The sequence below is a fragment of the Gigantopelta aegis genome, chromosome 7 (genome assembly GCF_016097555.1).
Source record: "Gigantopelta aegis isolate Gae_Host chromosome 7, Gae_host_genome, whole genome shotgun sequence".
Taxonomy (NCBI): Eukaryota; Metazoa; Mollusca; class Gastropoda; order Neomphalida; family Peltospiridae; genus Gigantopelta; species Gigantopelta aegis.
In genome coordinates, this window is record NC_054705.1 from 29198454 (window position 1) to 29213890 (window position 15437).

At 33.1% G+C, this 15437-nt stretch overlaps 1 protein-coding gene across 2 annotated transcripts in view; it reads left to right on the forward strand.

The window, feature by feature from the left end:
- Nucleotides 1-400: 400 nt before the first annotated feature.
- The window catches only part of LOC121376904 (transmembrane and coiled-coil domains protein 1-like), a 90549-nt gene continuing 75512 nt past the window's right edge, over nucleotides 401-15437 (forward strand). Inside the window, exons 1-2 of one of the 2 annotated variants that reach the window (XM_041504689.1) lie at nucleotides 401-1447; nucleotides 10340-11204. In XM_041504689.1, the coding sequence (XP_041360623.1) occupies nucleotides 11006-11204 (199 nt within the window). In that variant the 5' untranslated portion in view covers nucleotides 401-1447; nucleotides 10340-11005. The remainder of the gene's footprint in view (nucleotides 1448-10339; nucleotides 11205-15437) is intronic. The other variant, XM_041504688.1, reaches the window with a different exon arrangement.

The following is a 15437-nucleotide window of genomic DNA, read 5'->3' on the forward strand; positions in this document are numbered from 1 at the left end:
TTGTAGATGTTTATTAAACTAAAAAAAATCCCACAACACTTAATTTATACTTGATTTGCTGTTCATTTATACAAATAGGGTTTTGCAAGGAAAGTTAAACACACCATTCAAGGTCAACAGACAGACAGTACATGTCGGAAGAGACAAAGAAAATTGTAAATTTATCCTGGGATACTGTTTGTTGACAAAAGTATGACCACTCAAAGATTTGCCTCATTGTTGACAGTGTCTCTTTGTGTTTGCTCTTTATATTGTAAGACTTGAACTGTCTTTCTCGTAATCTGTACTGGCCCTGACTACTGGCGAAGAGAGAAAGGCCGGTTCAAGCCTGCACAACAACGGGATTTATCATTCTAATTGTGCACAGATCAGGAGATTATTAAAGGGAAATAACATTGTAATATTTCATGTCTTGCACTGGGAGAGTTATTGACTTGTGGTACATGTATGTGTGTGACATAGGCGAAAGTAATAAGTATAGACTTTGCCTTCACTAATGCTGAAGTAATACAAGTGAAAATGCTGAAGTGTGTGTCAGTGTTGATTATAATAAGATTACGGTGACCAGCTGGTGGTGATTGTGAAATGCAGGATGTATACTGAGACTACCCAGTCAGACTGTTAGTTAAAGCTTTATTTATCAGTTCACTTATCCATGCAAAAGAAGCCTGCATTAACACTGACATTTTAGTAATAGCATGAACGTTGACAAAGTGTTACTGCATGGTAATAAACATACAAATATTGTGGTGTATCACAACATCGGGGTTGACCAGTACTCCGGAAGGTTATATACACACACACATTTACAGTGTTACCGGAGTACGCAGTAATGAACAGGACATGAATTATCTGTGGATGTGATATCAATCATAAAAGTGACAGCAGGTTCCTATACGTTGTGATTGATGAGAAAATACATGTGATCAATGCATCGGGAGTTTTAATTTGACACCAAGAACTGAGATTTAATATAGCGACATGTAACCGAGAATGTTAGAAAGTATTAACACTTTGTTTCGCAATGATACTCATTCGTTTTTTGGTAACAAAATCGCTGTGAAATGTATCAACTTGTTTTAGTATGAAAAGCTTGTTTTCACATTGTGATTGGTATGTTAACTTAAACCATGGAAACTGTGATATTTGTCCGAGAAGTTTTGTCATACGATTGTGATGTCGGCCTAGGATCCAGTTGCCGTTGTAGCTACATCATTCTGGACCTACTGTGTAATTTGGTCATTGTGTTTAACCAGTGTTAGTCCCACCCAATCATCCATGGTGCAGTTTGTCCGCGGAGTATCTGTTTAGTTCAAGAGTATTTAGAATGAACTGAAGCTAACGTGACAGCCCTGCCTGATTCCTACATCTGTACATACATGTACATTTGTATGCTGGATGTGACTTGGAATTTATTGAACATCCTCATGTGATGAGTCTTTAAAAAGTATCCTTTATACTTTGGTGAAGATTTTGACAAATATTTTGCTAATGTTGGATAGGGCTTGGAATTTATTAAACATCCTCATGTGATAAATTTTTAAAGTATCCTTTGTACTTTAATTGGTAAAGATTTTAAATATTTTGCTAGTATGTTGATTAATGGAACAGTTTCTAAAATCAATTAATTCCCAGGTTGAAGTTCAGTTTGGAGTTCATCATTATAATATTACTGCAGGTATGATGAACATAAAGAATGCTGCCTACATTGTAAAGCATAACATTCTGTAATAGTTATAAACATAATTTGAAAATAAAAAATAGTTATTTAAACAGTTATAGTATTCAAACAGATTGGTAATGAAATATCCATTTTAACTTTGCTGCATCTTTTATTAAGTTCATGCATGCTGTCCTGGACACAAGTCATGTTTAAGGATTGTCTTTTATTTCATTTACATTCATCGGGGTATGAACCAAAAAAATCATCTGCAAACTGAATTGGCGAAGCCGTTCACACATAAGTTTGAAGATGATTTTTGTTGTTTATACCCCGATGAACGTAAAAGAAATAACAGATAATTATCAGGGCTCAACCTGTTTGTTGCCAAATTAGCAAACTGGTAATTTTTATACAAAGTGGCTACAACATTTAGTCTTTGCATGACTATGAAAATATTCTTTGAATTAGCAAGTTTTAAATAATTTTCAACGAAATATTCCACATATCTGAAAATTGGCTACTGGTAAACGAAAATTTGTTCCAGTGTTAAGCCCTGAATCATTATACAGTATAATTAAATTTGAAACATACTTACTAATAATAACACTAAATGTTCCAGGGATTCTATAATTTTATAAAAATCCACTAGCCATGGGATCAGTGATTTTAAAAATGTACTAACCATGATTAAAAATTCACTAGCCCTACTTTAAATAATACACTTTTACTAATATTAGTAATAATCAGATATTCCACCTACAGAGGGAGATAGCTATTAAAAATCCTTAGATTGGGGGTGGAAAGAGGAGGCAGGATATTCATATTTACAAAATATGTAAATGTAGCATTTGACAAGTTTTTTTTCTACTACCTGTCGGGCTAGTTATGGCCCAACACTGAATATCACTAGCCATGGGAGTGGGGCTACCATAATTTAGAAGCCCTGATGTTAATATTTTACTTTGAATTTTTTTTGTTTTTTTTTTGTTCTAGTAAAAAAATAACATACAATTTAAAGTGACATCATCAAATATGACTTTCTCTGACAATGTTATTTGTGTTTATTGAGAAATAAATAAACATGCATTGCTACGACTGGATCAATGGGATGATGTTTAATTGTAATGAATGTAATGTAAATTTAATTATAATATTTTGTATCCATGAATTTCAACAGCTAAAGTAAAATTAAATGTATGTTAGATTCTTTTGAGTATCCATGGATACATTAAGATTTATTTTTTGAATGAAAACTAATTCTAAATACTTTTTAAGGCTTATGTGTACATATATGTGCAGGTATCTAGACTAAAATAAGTAAAGTAGTCTTAAAATATTTTAAATTTGTATCATGCTACTTCCTGAAGGAAATTTGTTTGCAGAATAATGACAAATATAACAATCATTGCATTCCTGCATTAAATACTCTCTAGATGTTTTATCCATGATATATCTGCTGAGCTAATCTTTTGAACTATTTTAACAGTTTTACCATATTGATACAAACATGCTTGTTTAAATGATGTTTATTTTATAAGATATGTAGATTTGGCTGATTATTAAAGCTGAAATATATAATGCAAATGTATTCAGAACATGAAAAAATTATCTTGTGTTAACTTAATTCAAAACACATAAAAGAATGGAAATACTTTTTATTTAAATTATTACAAGTTTACTTTATTTGAATAAATATTATAATCGTAATATTATATTAATATGAATGAATATTAAAACATATTTCAGGAACATGTTTAACGTTATAGGATATCCTGTACCTGTGTTATCACACTTACATACACATCACTTTTGTGAAAACATCGATCTGCATGACTGACTCTATAGAAGTACATGTAGGTTACCTTCATTTTACTAACTACAGATTTTTGAAGTTGACTTACATGTACATGTATGTCACAGGGGACAATATTTCGAAATCTGAGGGAACCGGAAGTCGGTTCACGTGGTTTTAACCTAGGTAACCAATTGTTCGGTTACGTGAATTGTATTTGTGTAACCCGTGGGTTACCTGATCGGTTACCTCAAAATTACGTTGAAATTTTATTTTAAATACATAGTTTTTAGCTGAAACATAAAGTTAAAACAAATACAAAAGAAAATATTTTACCAAAAAAAAAAAAATGTCTTTAATGCTTGCTAAAGTTAACAATATTATAAAAGAACTGAACCTCAGCTCCAGTACTGAAATAAAATACAGGGGCGTAACCAGAAATTTTCTTAGCCCGAGCGGGGATATTTGGGGAGCCTCCCTCTGTGAAAAGTTTGAAACTCAGGATACCTGTAGATGCAGTCTGAGCCTTTTCGGAGGCCTTTTTTTTTTTTTTTTTTTTTTTTTTTTTTTTTTTTTTTTGTAATCTTTTTTTTTGAGTCGATTTTAAGAGGATATTTTATAGAACAATTACAGACAGCCTCGACCTATTCCCAGATTTAGTTTTTGCATTACGTCTTTGAAATATATACATAATCATTTGGAGGAATTCCGTTTTGCGGTGGCTATGCTACTTTCACTTTATTGATGGTACTTCTATACTACAGTGACGTTCCAAATGTTTGTTCTTTTAAAGCTCATTGTGCGATGTTAGTATTTTTCAATTTTTGTGACACTTTTGGATTCCTGTTTACGTTAAAACTGTTTTTAACGTGTAAAATTATAGGCAATCCAATTTGTCGAAATACTAGTAGTATGTCTGCGTGAATAAACGTCCTGTAATCGTGAAGTTTGCAAGTTTTAATTTCTGAATGTTTACAAGTCATGACGTAACCAGTTTGCGGGTCACGTAAATTTAACTTTGTGTAACCGACACGCGAACCGAACGGCGGTTCGCGTGAAATATTGTGTCCTGATGTCATAAACAAAGAACATGTTGCCTTTGGAATTTGTCAAATGTTGCATTGTTTAAAGTTAGAAATAAACATAATCTTTAATTAGAAATGATCCATATGTTATACCTGATTAAATGTCTCTAGATACACAATCTATCTTATTAGTGAAAGTACAACCACCTACATGTATCTACATCATTGACAATTCAGAAAAAATACTTATATGTAGTTTTACTTAAAATTTTCTTATCCTTATTAAATTTTAAAAATTAAAATTGTTTTTAACACGTTATGATATGATATAAATGACTATACAAGTGATTATATACAGTTTTCACTAAGGTCCAAATTTGCGTATCGAATAAAGGCCATCAGTGGAAAAACTAAACATTGATCCACATTGAATTAAACACATCTTCTTCTTTTTTTATATCAAGTGTCAGAATGTGATGACATTTTTAAAAGGACAAATCTAGCATTTTAAATGTTTTTCAGTGGACAGTAAAATCAGTGGTAATGTAAAAAAACCCAAATAAAAAAAAAAAAAAAAAAAAATGTTTCTAGCTTCTACAATGTTTACACAATCCACTAACTATGGGATCAGTGATTTAAAAAATGTACTATAGTCATCATTAAAAGTTCACTAGCCCTGCTTTACTTTAAGTTAATACAATTTTACTAAATAATAGTAATAAAAATCAGATGTCATCTAAAGAGAGAGAGATATAGCTTAAAAGCATGGCAATAGTAGTTATATACTAGCCCAACATTGAATATCACTAGTAATGGGAGTGGGGCTACTATAATCTAGAAGCCCTGAGTTCTCTAGATTGTGTTTATAATTTTTATGGTGTCACACTACATTGACTTTTGTGAAATTTTTTTAAACCTGAATGCTCTATTATTCCAGTCTATGTCCAAAAAATAATTTTTGTTGTTGGCACTATCCAAAATCTATGGAGGAATCATTTATGAAATATTTATCGATTACCATGTTTTATTTTATATATGGATGTGTAAATGAAATATAAAAGGCTACACTTAAAAGTTGGTAAAAGCTTTCATTATTATTTTGTAAGGGTGAGTAGTAACTATCATAATCACATACATGCTTAGCCCATGAAAAATGAACTGAGGATGTTATTTGCATACTTTAGTTAATTTAACTAAAACTATCTCACTGTAGATGGAAAGAATGATCTTTGCCAGTTTGCTACTTTGATGTGTATACATGTAATAAAGTTGAATTTCATTGGTGATTATATTCATGATCTTGTACAGGCTTTCTGCCAGAAAGTAATTTGAGGGTAGGTAATAAAAACAAAACCGAACATAAGTGCCCTTTTTAGGTGGTTATAGGTTTGGAATCATTTAAAATTGGACCCTGTATTTCATGTACTTTGATTTAAACAGCAATTTTCTCACAATACATTTTGTAAAAGATAAAAAAAAAAATATCCATTAATTTCCAAGATTTTTAGAGTACATAATTTTACCCTTCATACCCTTTGGCAGACTGCCACACACACCCTGTTGTAAGTATCTACTATAGGTGTAAGCATCAGTACCCCTTTTTGAGAAGTTGAGTGACCTGTATTTAAGTAATAAGTATAACACGGTGTGTCAAAACGAGGTTTGCTTGACCCAGGACACTGAACTGCTGTTGTTGTGTCCATGTACAATGGTGATGTCATGCAGTTGCCAAGACTTCAATATTAACAGTCTTGGGCGTGATCCACAGCATGACATCACAGTATATATAGACACTTGATCTGAGTCACTTCATTTTATCAGCAGGAACGGAAATGCTGATTCTATTACCTTGGTCAATAAATTGTTTATATGTAATGCATTGAGTCATCCAATCGTGCAAATAATGTCTCTGTTCAATAAATAACTGTAGCTGTCGGACGATCTTGAAATTGAAATATGAATGGTACAATGTGAAATGAAACAAAACGATCATTGCAGTTAAGTTGAGTTCTCCGACAAATGGTAATATATATCCTTTCAAGTGACATGTGACACTTTTATTGAATGTAAATTAATTAAATGCTACGTGTAAAACATGTATAGATAGCATTCCTCTTACACATAGCATACATATTTTAACTCTATGAGTTAATTTGCTTTTATTGCCTCAGGGGTATACATTGTTGGTTTTGATGTATGGTTAAGCCATCAGACTACAGACTGGTAGGTACAGGGTTCGCAGCCCAGTACCGGCTCCAACCCAGAGTGAATTCTTAAATGTTCAATTTTAATGGGTAGGTGTAAGGCCACTACACCCTCTTCTCTCACTAACCACTAACCAACTAACAACTAACCCACTGTCCTGGACAGACAGCCCAGATATCTGAGGTGTGTGCCCAGGACAGCATACTTGAACCTTAATTGGATATAAGCATGAAAATAAGTTGAAATGAAATTGATAATACATACATGTACATGCATGTACTCAAAATGATTCTGTGTCATTCCATAGAACACAGCTCAAATGTTTGCACATAGCTACAAATAACTGATAATACTAATAGTGGTAGTCAAAACTTTTTTGTGAAATTTCGCTATAACTTACTAAAATAATGAAAGAATATAAGCCTGCTTGAAATAAAATATCAGTTAAGATTTATATGTTTAATAATAAAATTACCATCATCGGAGAATAAAATATCAGTTAAGATTTATATGTTTAATAATAAAATTACCATCATCAGGAATAAAATATCAGTTAAGATTTATATGTATAATAATAAAATTTATGTTGTCTGATAATGTGACTTTATATTGGTACTTGTACATCAAAGACTGTGGTATGTGCTATCCTGTCTATGGGATTGTACATATAAAAGATCACTTGCTGCTAATTGAAAAGAGAAGCCCATGAAGTGGTGGTAGTGGGTTTCCTCCCTCAATATCTGTGTGGTCCTTCACCATATGTACGATGCCATATAACCGTCAATAAAACATTTCCCTCCTTCCTTATATTGGTACTTAGTCTTACTGAACATTACTGTTTGAGAACTAAACAAATAATTCAAAATAAAATATGAACTTTTTGTGATATTATTCGTAATTAGAAATATCTTGGTACTATGATGTCACACGATGGCATCATCGGTTGGCGCATTACAACCTTACAGGAACGTTAGCAAAATGAGTTGAGTGATGTAAACTAAGATCAATTATGGGTAATACTCTCGTAAAGCTTGTGACGATTGAAAATTATTTCACTTGGGACATAAACATGATACGAAATTGAAGCTTGTTTAATATTCTATAAGTCTTTTTTAAATTTAATTATTATGATTCAACTAGAGGGGACTATAGGTTTCATCCTTCTGTCTCTCTCTCGGTCTGTCTGTCTGTCCCACATAGAGTTTTATTGATTGTTTTTTCATAATGCTGTGAGATATTGAGCAGAAACTTTGTGTATAGCTTTTTCAAGTACTGTTACAGATCACATTTGACTTTTATGGTGATTTGTACTCTTTTTTTTTCTCTCTCTTTTTTTTGACAGTTATGGCCTTTTAACTCAGGAGATTCAAAAGTTTGTTTTCTGGCCTTTTTGTTTTTTGCAATGCCTCAAAATATTGAGATAAAATTTTGTATATAGGTTTATTGTGTACTGTTACAGATCAAATTTAACGTTCATGGTGATTTACCCATTTTGGGGTACCCATTTATCCATTTTTGACCGAGTTATGGCCCTTGAACTTGGGAGATAAGAAAAACTGTTAGTCTCGGTATAGGACATGTATTGCTTTAGCAGTGCTCTCAGAATGCTTGTTGAAAATGTTACGTTGTCATCAGTGGCAATTGATTTTATATAATGCAACCTCAAGCTGTTTACTGACATTAGATACATATTCACTTGACCAGTTTCCTATTGTAGTTCCTGTAATTGTTATAAGATATATATGTGTGTGTGTGTGTGTGTGTGTGTGTGTGTGTGTGTGTGTGTGTGTGTGTGTGTGTGTATATATGTACATGTATATATATATGTGTATATATGTACATGTATATATATATATATATATATATATATATATATAAAAATACATATCTCGAAATAATATGAATACATACCGGTAGTCATGTATGCACAGGACAAATTGTTTAGTATTTCAACCACTTGAATATTCATAGCTTTAAAAAAATTTTTTTTAGATTTTTCTAAATAGGGTAAATCCATACATGAAAGTTACATAACATCACTAATCACGCAATGTGTATTGAAAACACAAGTACATGTGCATTGTCAATAAGACATAAAAGATTCAGTTGAATTCTTGTCATAAGAATGATGCATTTACATGTAGTTAACTACAGGTATAATTGAATTACTATATGCACTGTTCGAAATTAATTTTTTTGGCCAGTATCCCATTTGGATACTAACATTTCAAAATGTGGTATCCCACCTGAGAATTTAGTATTATATGGTATCCCGGTGGGATACTAGGTCTGGTATCCAAAATTAAATTCTGGTATCCCTGGGATATCGGGATACCGTTAATCTTGAACACTGGTATGTATTCTACAAAAGTTCTCATACAGTATTTATATTATAGACAACTAAGCAAATATACACAGATAAATTTTCTCATTTTACTCTGCATACAGTTATATGTTACTAATAGAAAACATTAATTTAAGAGTAAATGTCCTGCAATTATAAAACATTTAAGACTGGTAATCTATTGGGATATTATGAGCACACGTGAAAAGGAAGTGCGTATAACGAATGTGCTCTATAATACTCCATCATAAAAGTGAGTGACTGTAATCAGTGGATAATTGGTCCGATTGGCAAGCCGTCAAGGCTGGACGGATTTGATTGACGGGAACATCACCTCTGGTACTAACACACTCAGTAATATTAGTATTGAATAATAGAAATAACAAACTGGATGAACACAGGAAAATAAGTGTGTTTACACTATGATATGTGATATATACATGTAAGTATATCTGGACATAGGAACTAATGTTTGGGTTAGACAGTTTTTTAATACGTAAAATATTTAATTAAAAATGACTCAAAAATGGTTTTATTAGCCACTGACTTAATGTTGTAGCAACTTTATATAAAAATTACTAATAGATTAATTTTACTTTGTGTATAGGGTGAGCCCAGCTAATGTAATTAATATAATTGGACTTATCATGATATGCATGCATGGATAAACAATTATATACAGGTAAAGAGGTAGCTTCAGTAAATTGATTTATTGTCCAGTGCATGTAAGTGATATTCTTATTGTTCATATTATAATATGCAATGGTTAGTCATCACACATAAGGCTAGTACGTTGTAACTGCTGGATTTGTATATCCTAATGTGGAGGTGTATACATTTATCAATCTCTCAAAACCAATAAAAGCAGAGACGCACCACAGACCAATCTGTTTAATTGGATTGACCAAAACTTGTGACCATAAGACACCATCACCTCCAGGCAAAGTGATTGGATTCAGTAACTTTTAAGTCAAGGTTAAAGATTAAAGGAAAAGACCACTGTTCCTAATTCATCAGTACCATTCATGAAATTAAACCTTACTGAAATGTTAATTAATTATATTAGATTTCTTGAATGCATTGCTAGTTTGAAAAAAAAGAAAGAAAAAAAAGAAGAAGAAAAATCCCACTCAAAACAACCACAACCTCAAAACCAAAAAAACCCAAACTTCCCAAACAAAACAAAATGCCCCCAAAGCCATCAATGTATTTAATGTTATATATGTGTTTATTTTATAAAATGAATAGCAACTTTTGAAACCTTGTGTTTGTATAATCTGGACGAAAGCTTTTACCTTAACACTGAACAGTTACTCTTACATAAGATGTGGTCAACTTGATGATGAACAGTTTAACTTGTCAAGACCAGCCGACAGATGAAGTGGTGTGAACCCTGGAGATTTCTTAATAGTTTGTGAATAATACGAATCGACTTCTGTTTGAAAACCGTATACCTGTTGACTTTGGATTTACTGGAGGAAGAGTGGCTTATGAAGAATATTGATAAAACCAATCTGGTGAACTAAGCTTATTTTACACAGCAGGTTCTGAAAGTCTTCCAGTTATCGAGTTTGTTCTGCTTTCTTCAAAAAATTTTAAACTGTTTTCGATCAGTTGAAATATAATGATTTCAAACCAACCTTCAGGTATCGTATTGCCTGGATGGTTTTTCATTTGAGTTAGCAGAAATCTAGTAAAGCAAGTATACACAAAAGATGTACAATGTTTTCAATCAATTGAACTATTTTTATTACAAAACAAAGTTTCAGATATCGTTTTAACCGGATGAGTTTTCATTTGAGTTAGCAGAAATCTGGTAAAGCAAGCATACAAAGTGTAAGCAAGCATACAAACTGTACGTTCTGAGATTGGAAATTCAGAACTGGTCAAGATCTGTTCCTTCTTGAGCCATGTATGAAACAGTGACATACAGAATGACATTTGTAGATACCTTTAATATACTTTGCTCAGGATGAATGTGTTTGTTCCGAGTTTTGAATATATATTTATGTCATCAATTAAATGCTGTTGATGTGAGTTCACTCGGTATGAAAATGAAGGCATCACTGCATGATCTGGATAGCTGGTATCGGGAGCACATGCGCAAGCGCAACATAAGCACACCAGGCACTCGTACCGAACTGTTGTGGCAGAAACAGCGACTCAACCTTCCAGGTATTTGTCAGTTTTGTTAGATTAAGAGCCAGGCGAAGATTGCTGTTGGAAGGCTTCCAAATAAGCAGTGTGTCTGGTAACCCATGTACAGGTTACCACAAAACAAAGGCCTTTTTTGAATTTAATTTAAATTTAAATTCTCTCTTTCCCTTGACTTATGTCTCATTTCTTCCCGATCTACCAGCTCCTCCTGTCTTTCAACTTCTTTCGCTGTCCACCTCCACATCCCAGTCCTTGTCTCTTCAACCATAACTGGTGCTTGTCTTTTGTGGCTATCTGTGCCACACACCTGCCATTTCCCATCGGGTTTAGCTGTGGGATTATTTTGACCACTCCGGAGTGTTCAGTAGTTACTTCTGGCATTGCTAAGAGGCACTTGCAACCATCTACATGTACTATACTCCCTTACTACCGGCAGTCATTACTATTACTGTAAAATACCTTCACAGACACACATTACTACTCTGTTACACATTCTCACTGTACTGATACTGTATGTGTATCTAATTAATACTCAGTTGGCGAAAATTTACGTGGTATAGTTTTAGTTTCATAAAAAATTTATTACCGTATATCGCTGTGTATTAGCCGACTCCATGCATTAGCCGACCCCCTAGTTTCACCCTCCAAATCGGCTTTAAAATTATCGACCTTGTATATAAGCCGACCCCCCTATATAAAACTAACCAAGTCAGATGTGTGTGTGGTCTCTACAAAATGACAAAGTACATCTGCTTTCAAACGTCATTTGTCACAGCAAACTTATCCGGAAGCAGTAGCCGATTTCTATTTATAGAAACGATGTCCGGTTAATTTATTTCTCGTAAAATATAAGTACCAAGATAGCGAAATATACCTAAACATTCTTGATTGCAGCCACACATTAAAAACACAGTGACTGTTTGCATTGTTGATTGTGCTAATCGGTCTTTTCATTACTAGTCGGCTATACCCTACCATACCCAACCACCCGTGTCGATTAATCCCAAGCCGACAAACAAAACAAATGAAGCTGGAACAATTAACGTGTTCACCGGTTTAGTAAGCAGTTTTGTAATGACACGTGACCTGCGAAGTTTTCCGAAATTGTTTTGATCGGTCACCATTTATTGTTGTTTAAACAGATAAATATTACTAAATAACTTTTAAACACCAACATTTATTAAAGATGAACATATATATACAATTTTAATATCTTTTATTTGTAATAGCTTGTGTTAAAATGCAATATTAAACCTTTATGAAAGCGGAAATGCAGAGCACAATAATGACAATAGATCGAGTCGAGCCGTGACGTCACTATTCTAACTTTACATTTCCAATAAAATGTTGACTCCTTAGATAAGCCGACCCCAGCCTTTGACTTGATAAATTTTGTATCAAAAAGTCGGCTAATACACAGCGATATACGGTATATAATATTTAGTGAAATATCTTAAAATATCAGTGAAATAAAAGTGTTATTAATCACTCAGTGACAGTAACACATTTTAGAGTGAAAGTTTCACTATTTCACTCTAAAATGTGTTATTGTCACTGTAGAAAGTGTTATCTTCACTGTAAGAAAGCCGGAACGATTTCGCTGCTGGCATTTTAAAAATAAAGGTAAATTGCCAAAAGTTTTATAATAAATAGAAAATTTCAAAATCTCGTGAAATTTGCAGTCGTATCACAAGCAAGCGTGACTCGTGAGATATGATTGCAAACTTCACTCGATGAGATATAAATCATATTTGACAAAAAACATGAAATATCCTATATGTAGAGTATGAAATACTCTTCTCAACTTTCTTGATGCGTGGTAACCTAGTAGCCTATAGTCCTTTCCATAGGGCCACCGTTTTCTTTCTATGGTATTTGTACTTCAAGTTATTTATTTCTGAGCTGATTGTTTTCTTAATTGCACACAAAATAGTGTGTTTTTTTAGTTGTTTTGAAAACACTTTTACTTTTCTTCTTATATCAAATCAAGCTGGAATTATTTACAAAAAACATTGTTGACTTAGTCTCATGCCTGTCTATAGTCTGTCCCACAGCAAACACCTTTTTTCTTACTATGGACTTTTTAACAAGTTATATATTTCTGAGCTGATTGATTTGTAAATTGCACACAATTAAAAAAAAAAAAACTGTTATTTCCAAAACACATTTAATTTTCTTCTTACGTCTAACCTAACTGAAGTTATTTACAAAAATATTTTTATAAAATGATGGGACGGACTATACATGTAGGTCTACCGGTAATCACGTTTCTCTCCTTCCACCCCTGTGAAGTTCACAAAAATTCATTATAACTTCATTGGTATAGCTGAGGGTGTTAAAGCCAACAACTGTCTACATGTACATAACGTGAAAACCTAGTTACGTTTAGGTCTTGAACACACACTGATGGTTAATAAAACAATTCATTATAACTTCGTTGGTATAGCTGAGGGTGTTAAAGCCAACAACTGTCTACATGTACATAACGTGAAAACCTAGTTACGTTTAGGTCTTGAACACACACTGATGGTTAATAAAACAATTCATTATAACTTCGTTGGTATAGCTGAGGGTGTTAAAGCCAACAACTGTCTACATGTACATAACGTGAAAACCTAGTTACGTTTAGGTCTTGAACACACACTGATGGTTAATAAAACAATTCATTATAACTTCATTGGTATAGCTGAGGGTGTTAAAGCCAACAACTGTCTACATGTACATAACGTGAAAACCTAGTTACGTTTAGGTCTTGAACACACACTGATGGTTAATAAAACAATTCATTATAACTTCATTGGTATAGCTGAGGGTGTTAAAGCCAACAACTGTCTACATGTACATAACGTGAAAACCTAGTTACGTTTAGGTCTTGAACACACACTGATGGTTAATAAAACAATTCATTATAACTTCATTGGTATAGCTGAGGGTGTTAAAGCCAACAACTGTCTACATGTACATAACGTGAAAACCTAGTTACGTTTAGGTCTTGAACACACACTGATGGTTAATAAAACAATTCATTATAACTTCATTGGTATAGCTGAGGGTGTTAAAGCCAACAACTGTCTACATGTACATAACGTGAAAACCTAGTTACGTTTAGGTCTTGAACACACACTGATGGTTAATAAAACAATTCATTATAACTTCATTGGTATAGCTGAGGGTGTTAAAGCCAACAACTGTCTACATGTACATAACGTGAAAACCTAGTTACGTTTAGGTCTTGAACACACACTGATGGTTAATAAAACAATTCATTATAACTTCATTGGTATAGCTGAGGGTGTTAAAGCCAACAACTGTCTACATGTACATAACGTGAAAACCTAGTTACGTTTAGGTCTTGAACACACACTGATGGTTAATAAAACAATTCATTATAACTTCATTGGTATAGCTGAGGGTGTTAAAGCCAACAACTGTCTACATGTACATAACGTGAAAACCTAGTTACGTTTAGGTCTTGAACACACACTGATGGTTAATAAAACAATTCATTATAACTTCATTGGTATAGCTGAGGGTGTTAAAGCCAACAACTGTCTACATGTACATAACGTGAAAACCTAGTTACGTTTAGGTCTTGAACACACACTGATGGTTAATAAAACAATTCATTATAACTTCATTGGTATAGCTGAGGGTGTTAAAGCCAACAACTGTCTACATGTACATAACGTGAAAACCTAGTTACGTTTAGGTCTTGAACACACACTGATGGTTAATAAAACAATTCATTATAACTTCATTGGTATAGCTGAGGATGTTAAAGCCAACAACTGTCTACATGTACATAACGTGAAAACCTAGTTACGTTTAGGTCTTGAACACACACTGATGGTTAATAAAACAATTCCTCAAGCCACTCTTTAAGCCAGATATATCTGTTGCAAATTAACAAAGTGGAATCACTTTGGCTGATTTGCATTCTCTGTTGGCTATTGTCACCTGATTCGCAGACGCCAAAAACTAAAATGCAAACTTGCGTGTATTTAGGCTGTCGGAGACATTTTTGGTCAACGTATGTCCATGACACAGGTGTGTAAAAAATTTAATTTGAAAAGTGTGAGGACCAGTTAAGCTGTATCCTAATTGAACGCGAGCGACACAATAATATTTATATTCTAGCCAGACGCGACTATAACGACAGTCTCCCAATTTTGAAATTATCTTTGACTGTTAAAATCATTATTGTAAGACATGTCTGATTGGTTAAAATGTTTGTGTCGCTCTTGTCACATG